The sequence below is a fragment of the Eubalaena glacialis genome, chromosome 13 (assembly GCF_028564815.1).
Source record: "Eubalaena glacialis isolate mEubGla1 chromosome 13, mEubGla1.1.hap2.+ XY, whole genome shotgun sequence".
Classification (NCBI taxonomy): Eukaryota; Metazoa; Chordata; class Mammalia; order Artiodactyla; family Balaenidae; genus Eubalaena; species Eubalaena glacialis.
In genome coordinates, this window is record NC_083728.1 from 90577108 (window position 1) to 90591033 (window position 13926).

The window sequence follows — 13926 nt, forward strand, 5'->3', positions numbered from 1 at the left end:
ACCAGATCCTCTGTCACCTCTCACCTAACTGAGATTCGTTCTGTAGAAACTTAATCGCTTTGGAGAGACCATCAAAAGTCTTCAAATGACAGAGCCAAACTCAGAATCACTGCTGCTACAAATGGGGAACCACTTAGCTGTAATCTGAAAACAAAGCAGAAACACAAAAGTAATAGAAGTGGAAACTAAAGAAACAGAAAGTGAGCCAAGTTCAATGGCTGCTTGGGTGGGTTCACCCCTGGGAGAGGAGAAAAGATGTACCTGGGCTTCACCGGCTCATGAAACACACCACTTGTTGCTGGGCTTTTACACCTTTATTTACGTATAACTGATATACAAAATCCAGCCCAGGTTTAATTTGTATAACTTGATGAGTCTGGACATATGCACACACCTGTGATACCATCACCACCATCACGGTAATATACTCATCACTTCCAAAAGACTCCTTCTATCCCTTTGTGTGTGTGTATGTGTGTTAGGAATACTTAACACAGCACCAGGTACATGAAAAGGTGCTCAACGTCACTAATCATCCAGGAAATGCAAATCAAAATCATAATGAGATATTACTTCACATCTGTTAGAATGGCTACAATTTTTTATTTCTTTTTAAACGTAAGAGTTGTCAAGGTTGTAGAGAAATCGTAACCCTTGCATATTGTAGGCAGGAATGTAACATCGTGCAGGCACTGTGGAAAACAGTATGGAGTTTTCTCAAAATCTTTTAAATAAAAATTCCATATGATCCAGCAATCCCACTTCTGGGTATACAGGCCCAGCTCAGAGACACTGCAGCTTCAGTTCCAGAACACTGCGATGAAGCGAATACCGCCATAACGCGAGTCACATGAATTTTTTGGTGTACCTGTGCATGAAAAACTTACATTTACACTATACTGTAGTCTGTTAAGTGCGATAGCCTTGTGTCTAAAAAAACAATGTATACACCTTTATTGAAATATACTTTAGGGAAGAGAAATATACATCAACGGAACAGGATAGGAAGCCCAGAGATAAACCCACGCACATATGGTCACCTTATCTTTGATGAAGGAGGCAAGAATATACAATGGAGAAAAGACAGCCTCTTCAATAAGTGGGGCTGGGAAAACTGGACAGCTACCTGTCAAAGAATGAAATGAGAACACTACCTAACACCATAACACAAAAATAAACTCAAAATGGATTAAAGGCCTAAATGTAAGGCCAGGCACTATAAAACTCTTAGAGGAAAACACAGGCAGAACACTCTATGACATAAATCACAGCAAGATCCTTTTTGACCCACCTCTTAGAAAAATGGAAATAAAAACAAAAATAAACAAATGGGACCTAAGGAAACTCAAAAGCTTTTGCACAGCAAAGGAAACCATAAACAAGACAAAAAAACAACCCTCAGAGTGGGAGAAAATATTTGTAAACGAAGCAACTGACAAAGGATTCATCTCCAAAATATACAAGCGGCTCATGCAGCTCAATATCAAAAAAACAAACAACTCAATTTCAAAAATGGAAACAAGACCTAAATGGACATTTCTCCGAAGAAGATATAAGATTGCCAACAAATACGTGAAAGGATGCTCCACAACACTAATCATTAGAGAAATGCAAATCAAAACTACAATGAGGGATCACCTCACACCACTCAGAATGGCCATCATCAAAAAATCTGCAAACAATAAATGCTGGAGAGGGTGTGGAGAAAAGGGAACCCTCCTCCTGCACTGTTGGTGGGAACGTACACTGATACAGCCACTATGGAGAACAGTATGGAGGTTCCTTAAAAAACCTCAAAATAGGGCTTCCCTGGTGGCGCAGTGGTTAAGAATCCTCCTCCCAACGCATGGGACACGGGTTCGAGCCGTGGTCCGGGAAGATCCCACATGCTGCAGGGCAACTAAGCCCGTGTGCCACAACTACTGAGCTTCCGCTCTAGAGCCCGAGAGCCACACCCACTGAGCCCGCATGCCACAACTACTGAAGCCCGCATGCCTAGAGCCCGCGCTCCGCGACGAGAAGCCACCGCAATGTGAAGTCCGCGCACCGCAACAGAGTAGCGCCTGCTTGCTGCAACTAGAGAAAGCCCGTGCACAGCAACGAAGACCCAACACAGCCAAAAATAATGAATAAATAAAAATAAATAAATTTATAAAAAAAAAAAAACAACTAAAAATAGAACTACCATTATGATCCTCCAATCCCACTACTGGGCACATATGCTGAGAAAACCATAATTCAAAGAGAGACACGTACCACAATGTTCACTGCAGCACTGTTTACAACAGCCAGGACATGGAAGCAACTTAAGTGTCCATTGAGAGATGAATGGATAAAGAAGATGTGGCACATATATACAATGGAATATGACTCAGCCATAAAAAGAAATGAAACTGAACTATTTGTAGTGAGGTGGATGGACCTAGAGTCTGTGAAACAGAGTGAAGTAACTCAGAAAGAGAAAAACAATTACCGTACACTAACACATATTTATGGAATCTAAAGAAAAAAAAAGTGGTTCTGATGAACCTAGTGGCAGGACAGGAATAAAGACGCAGATGTAGAGAATGGACTTGAGGACACGGGGAGGGGGAAGGGGAAGCTGGGACGAAGCGAGCGAGTGGCATGGACATATATACACTACCAAATGTAAAATAGATAGCTAGTGGGAAGCAGCCGCATAGCACAGGGAGATCAGCTGGGTGCTTTCTGTCCACCCAGAGCGGTGGGATAGGGAGGGTGGGAGGGAGACGCAAGATGGAGGGGATATGGGGATATATGTATACATAAAGCTGATTCACTTTGTTATACAGCAGAAACTAACACAACACTGTAAAGCAATTATACTCCAATAAAGATGTTAAAAAAAAATACTTTAGGGACTTCCCTGGTGGTCCAGTGGTTAAGAATCCGCCTTCCAATACAGGGGGCGCAGGTTTGATCCCTGGTCGGGGAACTGAGATCCCACGCGCTGTGCAGCACAGCCGGAAAAAAAAAAAAAAATTAAAAATACTTTATTGCTAAAAAATGCTAACCATCATCTGAGCCTTCGGCGAGTAGTAATCTTTTTGCTGATGGAGGGTTTCAAATAGTGTGAGAATGACTAAAATATGACACAAAGACAAGAAGTGAGCAACTGCTGTTGGAAATACGGTGCCAACAGACTTGCTCCACAAAGAGCTGCCGCAAACCTTCAATTTGTAAAACACACAAGATTCGGGAAGCACAATAATTATAACAGAACGTAATGTAATATGATATAATATAATGTGATATAATATAATATAACCTGTATAGTCAAAGAAAAGGAAATCAATATCTAGAAGAGATATATGCACCTCTACATTCATTACAGCATTATTCACAAGAGCCAAGATAGGAAAGCAATGCAAATTTTCATCAACAGAGAAATGGATAAAGAAAATGTGGTATATACATAGAATATGATTCAGACTTATTAGTAGGAAATCCTACCAGTTGTGACAACGGCGACAGAACTAGAAGACATGATGATAAGTGAAATGGGTCAGTCACAGAAGGACAAAACTGTGTGTTTCCACTTATACGAGGTATCTAAAAGAGTCAAACATACATTGTCAGGGGTGGGGGAGGAGAGAATGGGGAGTTGTTCCATGGGTATAAAGTTACAGTTACACAGGATGCATATGTTCTAGAGAACTGCTGTATGACTAAGTGTCTATAGGTAACGAGGCACACTATTCTTTTCGTTCTAATTAAAACATTTTAATTCAAGTGTAACTGACCTACAACACTATGTTAGGTCCAGGTGCATAATATCAATATTTCTATACGTTAGAAAATGATCATGGTCTAGTTACCATCTACTTATCATCCGTCAGTGTACAAAGTTATAATGTTATTGACTGTATTCCCCATGCGGTATATTTCATTCCCATGACTCATTTATTTTGTAACTGGTTATCTGTTCCTCTTCATCTCCCTCACCTATTTCACTCATCCACCTACCCTCTTCTGGCAACCACCTGTTTGTTCTCTGTATCTATGAGTCTGTTCCTGTTTAGTGACATTAGTTCATTTGTTTTGTTTTTTAGATTCCACATACAAATGAGATCATACGGTATTTGTCTTTCTCTGTCTGACTTATTGCACGTAGCATAATACCCTCTAGCTCCATCCATGTTGCCACAAATGGCAAGATTTCATTCTTTTTTTCAAAATTTTAAAAAATTTATTTATTTTACTTTTGGCTGCATTGGGTCTCTGTTGCTGCATGCGGCCTCTTTTCTAGTTGCGGCGAGCGAGGGCTTCTCTTCCTTGCAGTGCGTGGGCTTCTCACTGCGATGGCTTCTCTTGTTGCAGAGCATGGGCTCCAGGTGAGCAAGCTTCAGTAGCTGTGGTACGTGGGCTCAGTAGTTGTGGTACGCGGGCTCAGTAGTTGTGGCTCGCAGGCTCTAGAGCATGGCTCAATAGTTGTGGCACACGGGCTTAGCTGCTCCGTGGCATGTGGGATCTTCCGGGACCAGGGCTTGAACCCATTTCCCCTGCATTGGCAGGCAGATTCTTAACCACTGCACCCCCAGGGAAGCCCCTCATTGTTTGTTTGTTTGTTTTTATGGCTAATAGTCCATTGTGTGTGTGTGTGTGTGTGTGTGTGTGTGTGTGTATAACTATACATATATATATATACATATATATATATATGAGACGCATCTTCTTTATCCATTCATCTATGGATGGACACTTAGGTTGCTTCTATACACTGGCTATTGTAAACAATGCTCAGTGAACATAGGGGTGCATGTGTCTTTTTGAACTAGTGTTTTTGTTTTCTTCTGAAAAAATACACACAAGTGGAATTTCTGGATCTTATAATAGTTCTACTTTAAAATTTTTGAGGAATGAGGTGCACTACTCTTGACACGAAGTTTACCTGGTGCTGTTAGGTGAATCCATCCAGGAGCTCTGTGAAGACCTCCAAAACTGTTAAAACATAAGGGTAGGCATTCCCCTGGTGGCCCAGTGGTAAAGAATCCGCCTTACAATGCAGGGGACCTGGGTTCAATCCCTGGTCAGGGGACTGAGATCCCACGTGCCGCAGGGTAACTAAGGAATGGTGTGGAGGAGGTGAAGGAAAAGACCACGCCAAGCTCAGAGGCCCTTTCAGATGGCAACAAACTCCTGACATTGACTGAAAATCAACGTTCTTTACGTGGAACAATCGAAGAGGCAGGATGGGTCCTGTTAGCAAGGTCCCCTGAGATGCCAGGTCACCTGACCCCCAGCTCCAGATGCACAGATGTCCGGGACCCAGGCTTTGCTGGCCTGGGAAGGCTGAGGGTGCCCAGCTGCTGACGGGACACACGGGGCGGGGGAAGAGGTGGCTGCCGCCCAAGGCAGACGAGTGTCTGTGCAGAACTGCCTCGGCTCAGCCTCCAGAAGCCTGTCTCAGAAAGAGACAGCAAGTCTTCCAGAAGCTCTGCCCAAATTCCATTCAGGCGTCACCGGTCACACCTGTGGCTGCCCGGATGAAGACTGGGGGCCCACACGTTCACACACTGGAAGTTATTACCAAATGCAAGAGAGTGAGGGATGAGACCATGAACTAGTCTAATTATAATGCATAAGTAGAATCACGCACACCTTATTCTACTTTCTGGTTTTGCATTTGTAATTTCACAAAATGTGTGATTTCTAGGGGGCGGTTTTTAATTGCTTGTACTTTTTGCCTGATGAGAAAAAAACAGCACAATAAGAAAACATTGTAGTTTTCACTTGTAATAGGCATAAAAAATGCATGCACTGTTGTTGCTTGAAAACAGCATTATTGTGAATATTCCAAATGATTTTCTATTTGGTGATGGGTTAAGTGGCTTGCCCACGTTCACTTTTATGTAAAGGGAAGATTAGAAAATTGCACTCTTCTTGCATTTTAAACTTTAAGAAAATGGATTTCAGAAAATCTGGATAACAAATTAAGAAAGCAATCAGAACTGCAAATATTTAGGGGTTTTAGGTTTGTTTCAAAACACAAGGGAACAACCCATGACGTATGTGTCCTAAAAGACCACTTGGGGGCTTCCCTGGTGACGCAGTGGTTGAGAATCTGCCTGCCAATGCAGGGGACACGGGTTCGAGCCCTGCTCTGGGAAGATCCCACATGCCGCGGAGCAACTAGGCCCGTGAGCCACAATTACTGAGCCTGCACGTCTGGAGCCTGTGCTCCGCAACAAGAAAGGCCGCGATGGTGAGAGGCCCGCGCACAGCGATGAAGAGTGGCCCCCACTTGCCGTGACTAGAGAAAGCCCTCGCACAGAAACAAAGACCCAACACAGCCATAAATAAATAAATAAAATTAAAAAAAAAAAAAAGACCACTTGGTACAGTAAGATTCCACAGACGGCCTTGTAATCACAGAACGCAGCACTGGTTACACGTTTCCCACAAGCCATGTTCTCAGCGTGAGGCTAACAGTGTCGGCTCACTCCCCTGCTTGGGGGCAGAGAGGACAGGTCTCCTTTGCTTTCTGAGATTCCTTTCATGAGTGGCTAGAAAGCTTAAGCACTGGAATTCCATTAGAGAAAAGGAGTATTCCTCAGAGGATTGTAAACGACAAAAACCCAAGAGAACTTTAACAGCGGCGTCCGTGTGTCAGAGATCTCCCACGCATGGCTGGGGCCCAAATGACACAGAACAGTGGGGGCCCAAGGGCCGCAGTCCTAGGACGTCACTCCCCAACCAAAAGAGTCCTCTCGCTCGACAGGGAAAAAGAAAGGTTTTCTCAGAGAAAACACACAGCCTCCAGAGACAGCAAGTGAGGACCCCACCTGCCTGGCCTGTCCCAGGAGAGTGGCTGATGCAGTGCCCAGAACCAGAAAGGGGAACTAAGAACCAACAGAAAGGGAACCACGAGACCGACGCATTCCTCCCACCTCCCCCGTCTCCCCCCGCAAAGAAGCTGCACTCCAGTACTGACCACGGAGGGTGCTGTTCAACTAGGAATCTTAACCACACAAACGTGCTGATTTTGAAAAACTTTTCAAATGCATAGTATTCAACCTCTCGAAGTAAAAAAAAGTAATGAATTACATACTAATGCTGGAAAATACAGGAAAAAGACAATAAAACTTGGAAAACAATGTTTACTAACATGACCCCAACTGGAAAAATTTAGAAACATTTAAGACGACTCTGTAAGTCAATAAGACAACGAAAACAAAACAGAACAGAACGAAACAAAAGAAAACAAGACAGTATTGGGGCAGGAAGACCGGCAGTGGACATGAACAGGCCCTTCATATAAAAACAGAAATACACCGGTCTGAAAAGACCACAGACTGAAGGATTCCAACTACGTGACATTCTGGAAAGGGCAAAAATACACAGACAGTAACAAGATCAGCAGCTGTCGGGGGCTTGGGGGCGTTGGGGGGGATGAACAGGTGGCCCCCAGGGATGTTTCGGGCACTGAAATGGTTCTGGGTGGCACTGCAGTGGTGGCTGCAGGTTATCACACGTGTCCAAACCTGAACAGTAGGACACAGAGAGTGAGCCTTAATATAAACTACAGACTCCAGGGGAGAATTAGGTGTCAGTGCTGATCCATCACTGAGATGACGCGCCACACAAGCGCGAGATGTTATCAAGGGAGGGAACCCAGAGGGACGGGCATAGGAAACTGCTGTCTGCTCGATTCTCCTGTAACCCTAAAACTGCTCTAAAACTGTCTATCAGTTAAAATGAAGAAACAGCTTCTAAGCACGTGAAAACACTCTCAACCTCATTCGCGATTAAGGAAAACCCCCAAGGGAACAGTCCATACCGTTTACCGGGGCCTAGGACCAGCGGGAACACGCCGCGGCCTCGCCCCTTCCTGTCGGGCATCGCGCTGGAGCCCAGAGTCCCCCTGACTGACCCACCGCACCCCACCCCGCGTTTCATGCCGTCCACAGTCTCTACACAGGACATCTTTTGATCAGATGACTCACTGTCCCAATTACAAGGTTTCACTTTCTCCACAGGATGAAAGCAAAACCAGCACACAGGGGAGGCTCTTCAGTCAACCTCAGGGTCTGCCTGCATTCACGTCCCGCTGTTCCTGACAGGAGGCCCACATCCTAAGGAAGGAGGTCCTTACCAGCACCTCAGGAGCCTCATCCAGCCCACCTCACGCTGCTCTGAGAGCCTCGCCAACCTCTGCAGCTACCCAAGTCCTGGTCACTTGAGGGCCGTCACCCTTCCCCGAGTCACTGAGCCACGTGCTCTGACAATGCATTTAAAACCAGGCTCTCGGACTTCCCTGGTGGCGCAGGGAAGAATCCGCCTGCCAATGGTGGGCACACGGGTTCGAACCCTGTTCCGGGAAGATCCCACATGCTGCGGAACAATTAAGCCTGTGAGCCACAACTACTGAGCCCGCGCTCTAGAGCCCGCGAGCCACAACTACTGAAGCCCGCATGCCTAGAAGCCGTGCTCCGCAATAAGAGAAGCCACCGCAATGAGAAGCCCGCGCACCGCCACAAAGAGTAGCCCCCGCTCGCCGCAACTAGAGAAAAAAGCTCGCGCGCGGCAACAGAGACCCAACGCAGCCAAAAACGAATAAATTAATACGTAAATAAATAAAAATTAAAAGAAAGAAAGAAAGAGAGAAAAGCAGGCTCTGCTTTGGCAGCACTCTGGAGTTCCCTACGTATCGACGGGCAGGATTCCCGTCCTCTCCTGTAATTACGTCTGTGAAGTGCCTTTCCTGAGGAGAACAGAAGCTCCCGGAAGCAGAGAATTGCTTCTTAAGATCACATGCAGAACCTGAAGACATTTGATGTTTACGTCTAAGAAAAGAGACGCAACACTAGATGGTGTGAAGGGTCGCCAAAGCCAAGAGCCAGGCAAGCAGGACACTTCCTCTGGGGATCCTTCCATCAGCAGAGCAGAAAATGTCCGTGGCCAGAACTGGCATTCAAGCGCTTTGAGCTGAGAAGTACCCGTGGAATCACATAGGCTCCCCAAAGAGTAATTACTCCCACGTTTAAGAAGGGAGATGGCTTTTCAGGCAGAGAAGGCAAGTACAGTCTTCCCGGCTGGCGGAACGGTGTGTGCTGATGGTCAGGATGGAGCTGGGCCCCAGAGCGCTGCCCTCTCCTCCAGCCCCCAACCTCACCCTCACCCTCAGCTGAGGAGCTGCTTCCCTGAGAACAGAGAAGCCATCGGAGGGCTTCTCCACCTGCACCCCAGCTCTGCCACCCCCTCCCCACGCCAGGACCCCGGGCCGCAGCTCTCCCCGCTCCCACACGCGTCTACTGGATCATTCCCGCTGTTGTTTCTCCCGTTACAACACAGCACAGCACAACACAACACCCGCCCCGGACCTCAGCTCCTACTCCAGCTACTGTCCAATTTCTCTTCTCCCCGTCACAGCAAAATGTCTTCAAAAAGCTAGGAACAAAACAAACCCCGTTCTCCCACTCCTCTCTCCTAAGCCTCTCCGAGCAGGATCTCACCCCACAGACCCATCCAAACGCATCAGCAGCAAGTGACGACCTCCCCCCAGTGCTGGGCTCGAGGGTTAATGGCTCCACAGAACGGCAACCTCGTTTGTCCAGTCACCCAGGGAACCTCTAAAGTGCTTCCCACGTGGAGACAAAATGCTGTGATTCTTATTTTAGGAGAAATACTCAGCGTGGAAAATACACTTGAGCTGGTGGAGGAAAGAGGTAGCAGCACAGAAAAACAGGTTCTGTAACTACAGAAATGAAAAAATAAGCTATTTTAATGGTAGCAAGTATGGGATGAAGAGGAACGAATAAAAACCGTTTAGAATACGACATTAACTAGCCTAATACTACAACGTGCTAACAGAGGATGGAGAAGGACTCTACAATGAACCCATTTTTCTGGGTAGGGTGACAGGCTGGATGATGCAACGATGAGCCGGCAGGGACAAAAGGAGAAGGCAAGGGGCAGGGGAGCTGTAAATAATCATTTTTGGATCTACTGGATCTAGTCATTTGAGGTGCCCTTTGGACAAACTCCATAGAGATGCTGGCAAGTGGCTGGACAGAGGCATCTATCTGGTCCAGGTGGGAGAACTGACAGAGCTGGAGGTGAAAAGCACCAGAGGGTGAGATCAGACAGGTTCAAGAGTCATGAACCAAGAGTAAAAAGACAACACACAAAGAGGGCGGAAGAAAGAATCAGTCAGGAAGAGAGCAAGGAGAGATCTGCCACAGAAACCAACATAGGAGACTCTGTAGGTGGGAAGGCGACAGTGGTCTGAAGTGAGGACTGGCAAATCTCCACTGGTTTGTATGCTGGATGACAGGTCACCTCAACCGGATCAGGTTCCGGGGAGGGGCAGAACCAAGACCGCAGGCTGCACGATAAAACTGATGGGAAATAAGGAATCTTTGCCAGAGACATCACTATGTGGTGTGTAACGCGACCCCGTTAGATTGTAAGAGACAAAGAGGGAAATTTACTTGAAGGGTGACAAGGCAGTTCCTCCAGATGATCCTCGCTGCATCCCTGGAGTGAGCACTGAAAACAATGTACCTACGGGACAACAGTGCTGTACTGAACAGAAAAGTTATATGCACTGAGTGCTCCCTGGACAGCATGCTCTCGGCTTACAGGAAGCACAAGGAAGGCACCAATGTCAACACGTTAGGGGCTGTCACTCAGGAAGGCTAGCAGCCTACAGCGGGATCCTCAAGGAAACCTTTCATGCCCGAGAACAAAAGTGCTTCGGCAGGACAATGTAAGTCAAGCAAGGGATGGCATTTTGCCACAAATGTCAAGAACCCGAGGCTTGTACTGTGGCTATAAGAGGATCGTGAGATCTACGCGTAGAACTTGCCAGAAACTCTTGGTACTGACCTGCTCCTCTAAGATTTACCTAATCACATCTTTTACCTAGTCCTACTTTCCCATTTTAAATTTTGAACTATTCGCCTCCCAAGCTGTTATTACAAAACAAGAGCAGCAAGTCAATACGTAAACAGCAAAACTCACCGGAGACCGATTCATTTTCCGCTGCTCTTGGAACAACGTGCAGGACTGTGACAGTGGAGGCGGACCTGGAGAAGGAAAAAAACGCAGGCAGTGAAGCTACGACTGAAGCGGCTCGGGGTGCACGAGCACCCGCCCCGCGCTCCACAAGAGACACCTGTGGGAGACCCGCCCTTTCACCTTCACAAGGGCCTGTTAGAATGATGAGGGAGCAACCACCCTCAGGTCTGTAACTCCCACGTGACTGTGGTAACTGAGGGGATACTTTGTTTTCAGTAGTCAGTGTACACTGAATCCTATTAAAATAAACCTCCGTCGATAAATATGAGATTAAAAAACGCTTAGAGTTTATCTCTTCTCACCAACTCTGCTAACAACTTCAGAACAGAAAATCCACAGGATACCCAGGATAAAGGGATACACTCAGGTGCGTTTCACTCTTTCAATTATTTGGACAAACTTAAGTGCGACGCTCAAAAACATCTTTTCTTAAAACTGATTTGAAGTGGACAGAACACCTGCCCTAGGAGTTCTGAGTCCTGTTAGCGACCCCACGTGCACACCCGGTGAGGATCTGGGACAAGTCACCTCCCTTCTCAGGCCCAATCTCTTCCTTCCTCAACCGAGGCAGCGGGACAGAAGCCTTGCAGACTCATCCTGCACTAACTACACCGTGCGATTCCACGGGGCACAACCCAGGGGGGCAGCGGACGCTTAGCTTAGACAACAACGTGCTGACGGGCCTCGAGAGACACGTGCGAGAGCCCGACACGGCGACAGCAGGAGGACGAGGACGAGGAGGATCGGGGTTGCAGGGAGGGGTGGACGCGGCACGTCCCGGCCGAGCCTGTGGCCCCTGCTCCCCCAGGACACCAGCAACTCACAAGTCCCAGGGGAGCCCCATCCGGAGCAGCCGGCCCTGCCCTCCAGCCCGACCCCTCCACCTCCGGGAAGCGGTCAAACCCTCCCGGTCGCTCTCCCGCGGGGCCCGGGGCGGGCTCACCCGAGCCCCTCTCTCCAAGGGCTGCAGGGTCTACAACCGCCTGCAGGCCCGAAGACGCACCACCTACCCAGTCGGGACTCGCGGACCGGCACCGGGCTCCCGAGGCTCCGGGCCGGGGGCTGCTCCTCCGGCGCGCTCCTCTCCCGGGGTCCCTCCTCTCCGCCTCCCGAGGCCACTGGGCCCGAGGAGCCGGCTCTGGGCCTACGGCACAAGCTCCCTTCAGGCCCACGTCCCTCCCGGGACCTCGCTCTGCCGCGCGCTGCAGACGGTCGGGCACTGCGCCGCCGCCGCCCGCCCGGCCCCTGCGGCCCAGCCCGCGGGCTCCGCGGCTCGCGTTCGGGGGTCCCCGTTCCAGCCTCCGCCAGGCCCACGCGAACCCTCGCCCGCACAGCCCGCGCCCACTGGCTGCCGGCCCGGCCGGATGGCGTCCAGCCCCGCACGCCCCGCAATCCTCACCCGCCAGCCGCCAGGACCTGAGAACGACGACCAGCGGGGACCTGGGCACGCACTGGAAGCGAGGGCGGCGCGGCAACGGTGGTGCGCGTGCGCCAACACGCACAAACCTTGAGGTGCACCTGCGCAGGGGGACGCCCGAAATCCGCCTGCCAAAGCCCGGAGAGCGGGACAAGCACCAGGACTCTATTTCCCAGAAGTCTCCGCGCCGTCAAGTTAGGGAGCGTTTTCTTTTCTTTTTTTTTTAATTTTTAAAAACATTTTACTATAGAAAACAATAAAAACAATAAAATATAAACAAAAATAGCAGTATAATGAACTCTTCTGTATCCATCATCCAGGTTGAACTCATAGTTAATCTTTTTTTTAATTTCTGATATACATTTTAAAGTAATAACTAGGATTATGACTTTTAACATTATACCAGAACATATAAGATTTTTAGAAATTTCATGTAATGTCTGAAACATAAAGACGCAGACGTAGAGAATGCACTTGAGGACACGGGGAGGGGGAAGGGTAAGCTGGGACGAAGCGAGCGAGTGGCATGGACATATATACACTACCAAATGTAAAATAGATAGCTAGTGGGAAGCAGCCGCATAGCACAGGGAGATCAGCTCGGTGCTTTCTGTCTACCCAGAGGGGTGGGATAGGGAGGGTGGGAGGGAGACGCACGATGGAGGGGATATGGGGATATATGTATACATACAGCTGATTCACTTTGTTACACAGCAGAAACTAACACACCACTGTAAAGCAATTATACTCCAATAAAGATGTTAAAAAAAAATACTGGGCCCGCGGCGGCCCGGACAAGGGGCCGGTGGCGGCGGCGCGGGCCTGCTCCCAACGCCGCCTGCGCGAGTCCACCGCAGGCCCGTTACTCCCCGCGCCACAACCCGTCAGGACGCGCCGACCTCCGCTTGCGCTGAGGCCGCCGAGAGCAGCGGGAAGCCGCTGAGCTGATACTTACTCAGGGGTCGGGTGCTCGGGGTCGTAGAAATCCCCCATCTTCGGAGGCGGCTGCGGCGGCAGCTGCTTCATCGGGAGCGGCTGGAGACGGCAACGCGAGCCCCCTCCCCGCGGCAGGGCGACGGGAGGGAGGGGAGGGGAGGAGGCCGCTGGTCCGACCGCGGCGGCGGCGGCGGCGGCGGCGGCAGGGGCGGCCCGCGCCGTTTGCTCGCTCGCTAGCTCGCTCCCTCCCTCCGGCGCCCGCCCGCCGCTCTCTCCCTCACACACTCACACGGGGAGCGACGCTTACCCCGCCTCCCCTCTGCAGCACAGGCCCGGCCCCTTAAAGAGACACGCACCCGCCGCTAGTCCGCCGCCAGTCGGGGCGCCGGCAGCTGCCGGTTGTCCTCCGGCCGGAGCGGGAGGAGCGGGAGGGGCTGTGCGCAGCCCGCGGACCCGGCCCGACTTCGCCAGCGACTTCCTGGAACAATAAGCCCTAGGCCTGAGCGCCGTTGGCCCGCTCCGGGCCGAGA

The 13926-nt window shown here is 49.3% G+C and overlaps 1 protein-coding gene across 5 annotated transcripts in view; it reads right to left on the reverse strand.

Moving 5' to 3' along the window:
* ZNF12 (zinc finger protein 12) overlaps positions 1–13667 on the reverse strand; it is a 49081-nt gene extending 35414 nt beyond the window's left edge. The window contains exons 1-3 of one of the 5 annotated variants that reach the window (XM_061209470.1): positions 13416–13483; positions 12550–12704; positions 10987–11051 (exon numbers count right to left, since the gene is read on the reverse strand). Coding sequence is in view for 1 of the 5 variants with exons in the window: in XM_061209466.1 (XP_061065449.1) it covers positions 10987–11051; positions 13416–13486 (136 nt within the window). In the remaining 4 variants the exon portion in view is untranslated. The other 4 variants (XM_061209468.1, XM_061209469.1, XM_061209467.1 and 1 more) reach the window with 4 other exon arrangements.
* Between the last annotated feature and the right edge of the window lie 259 nt (positions 13668–13926).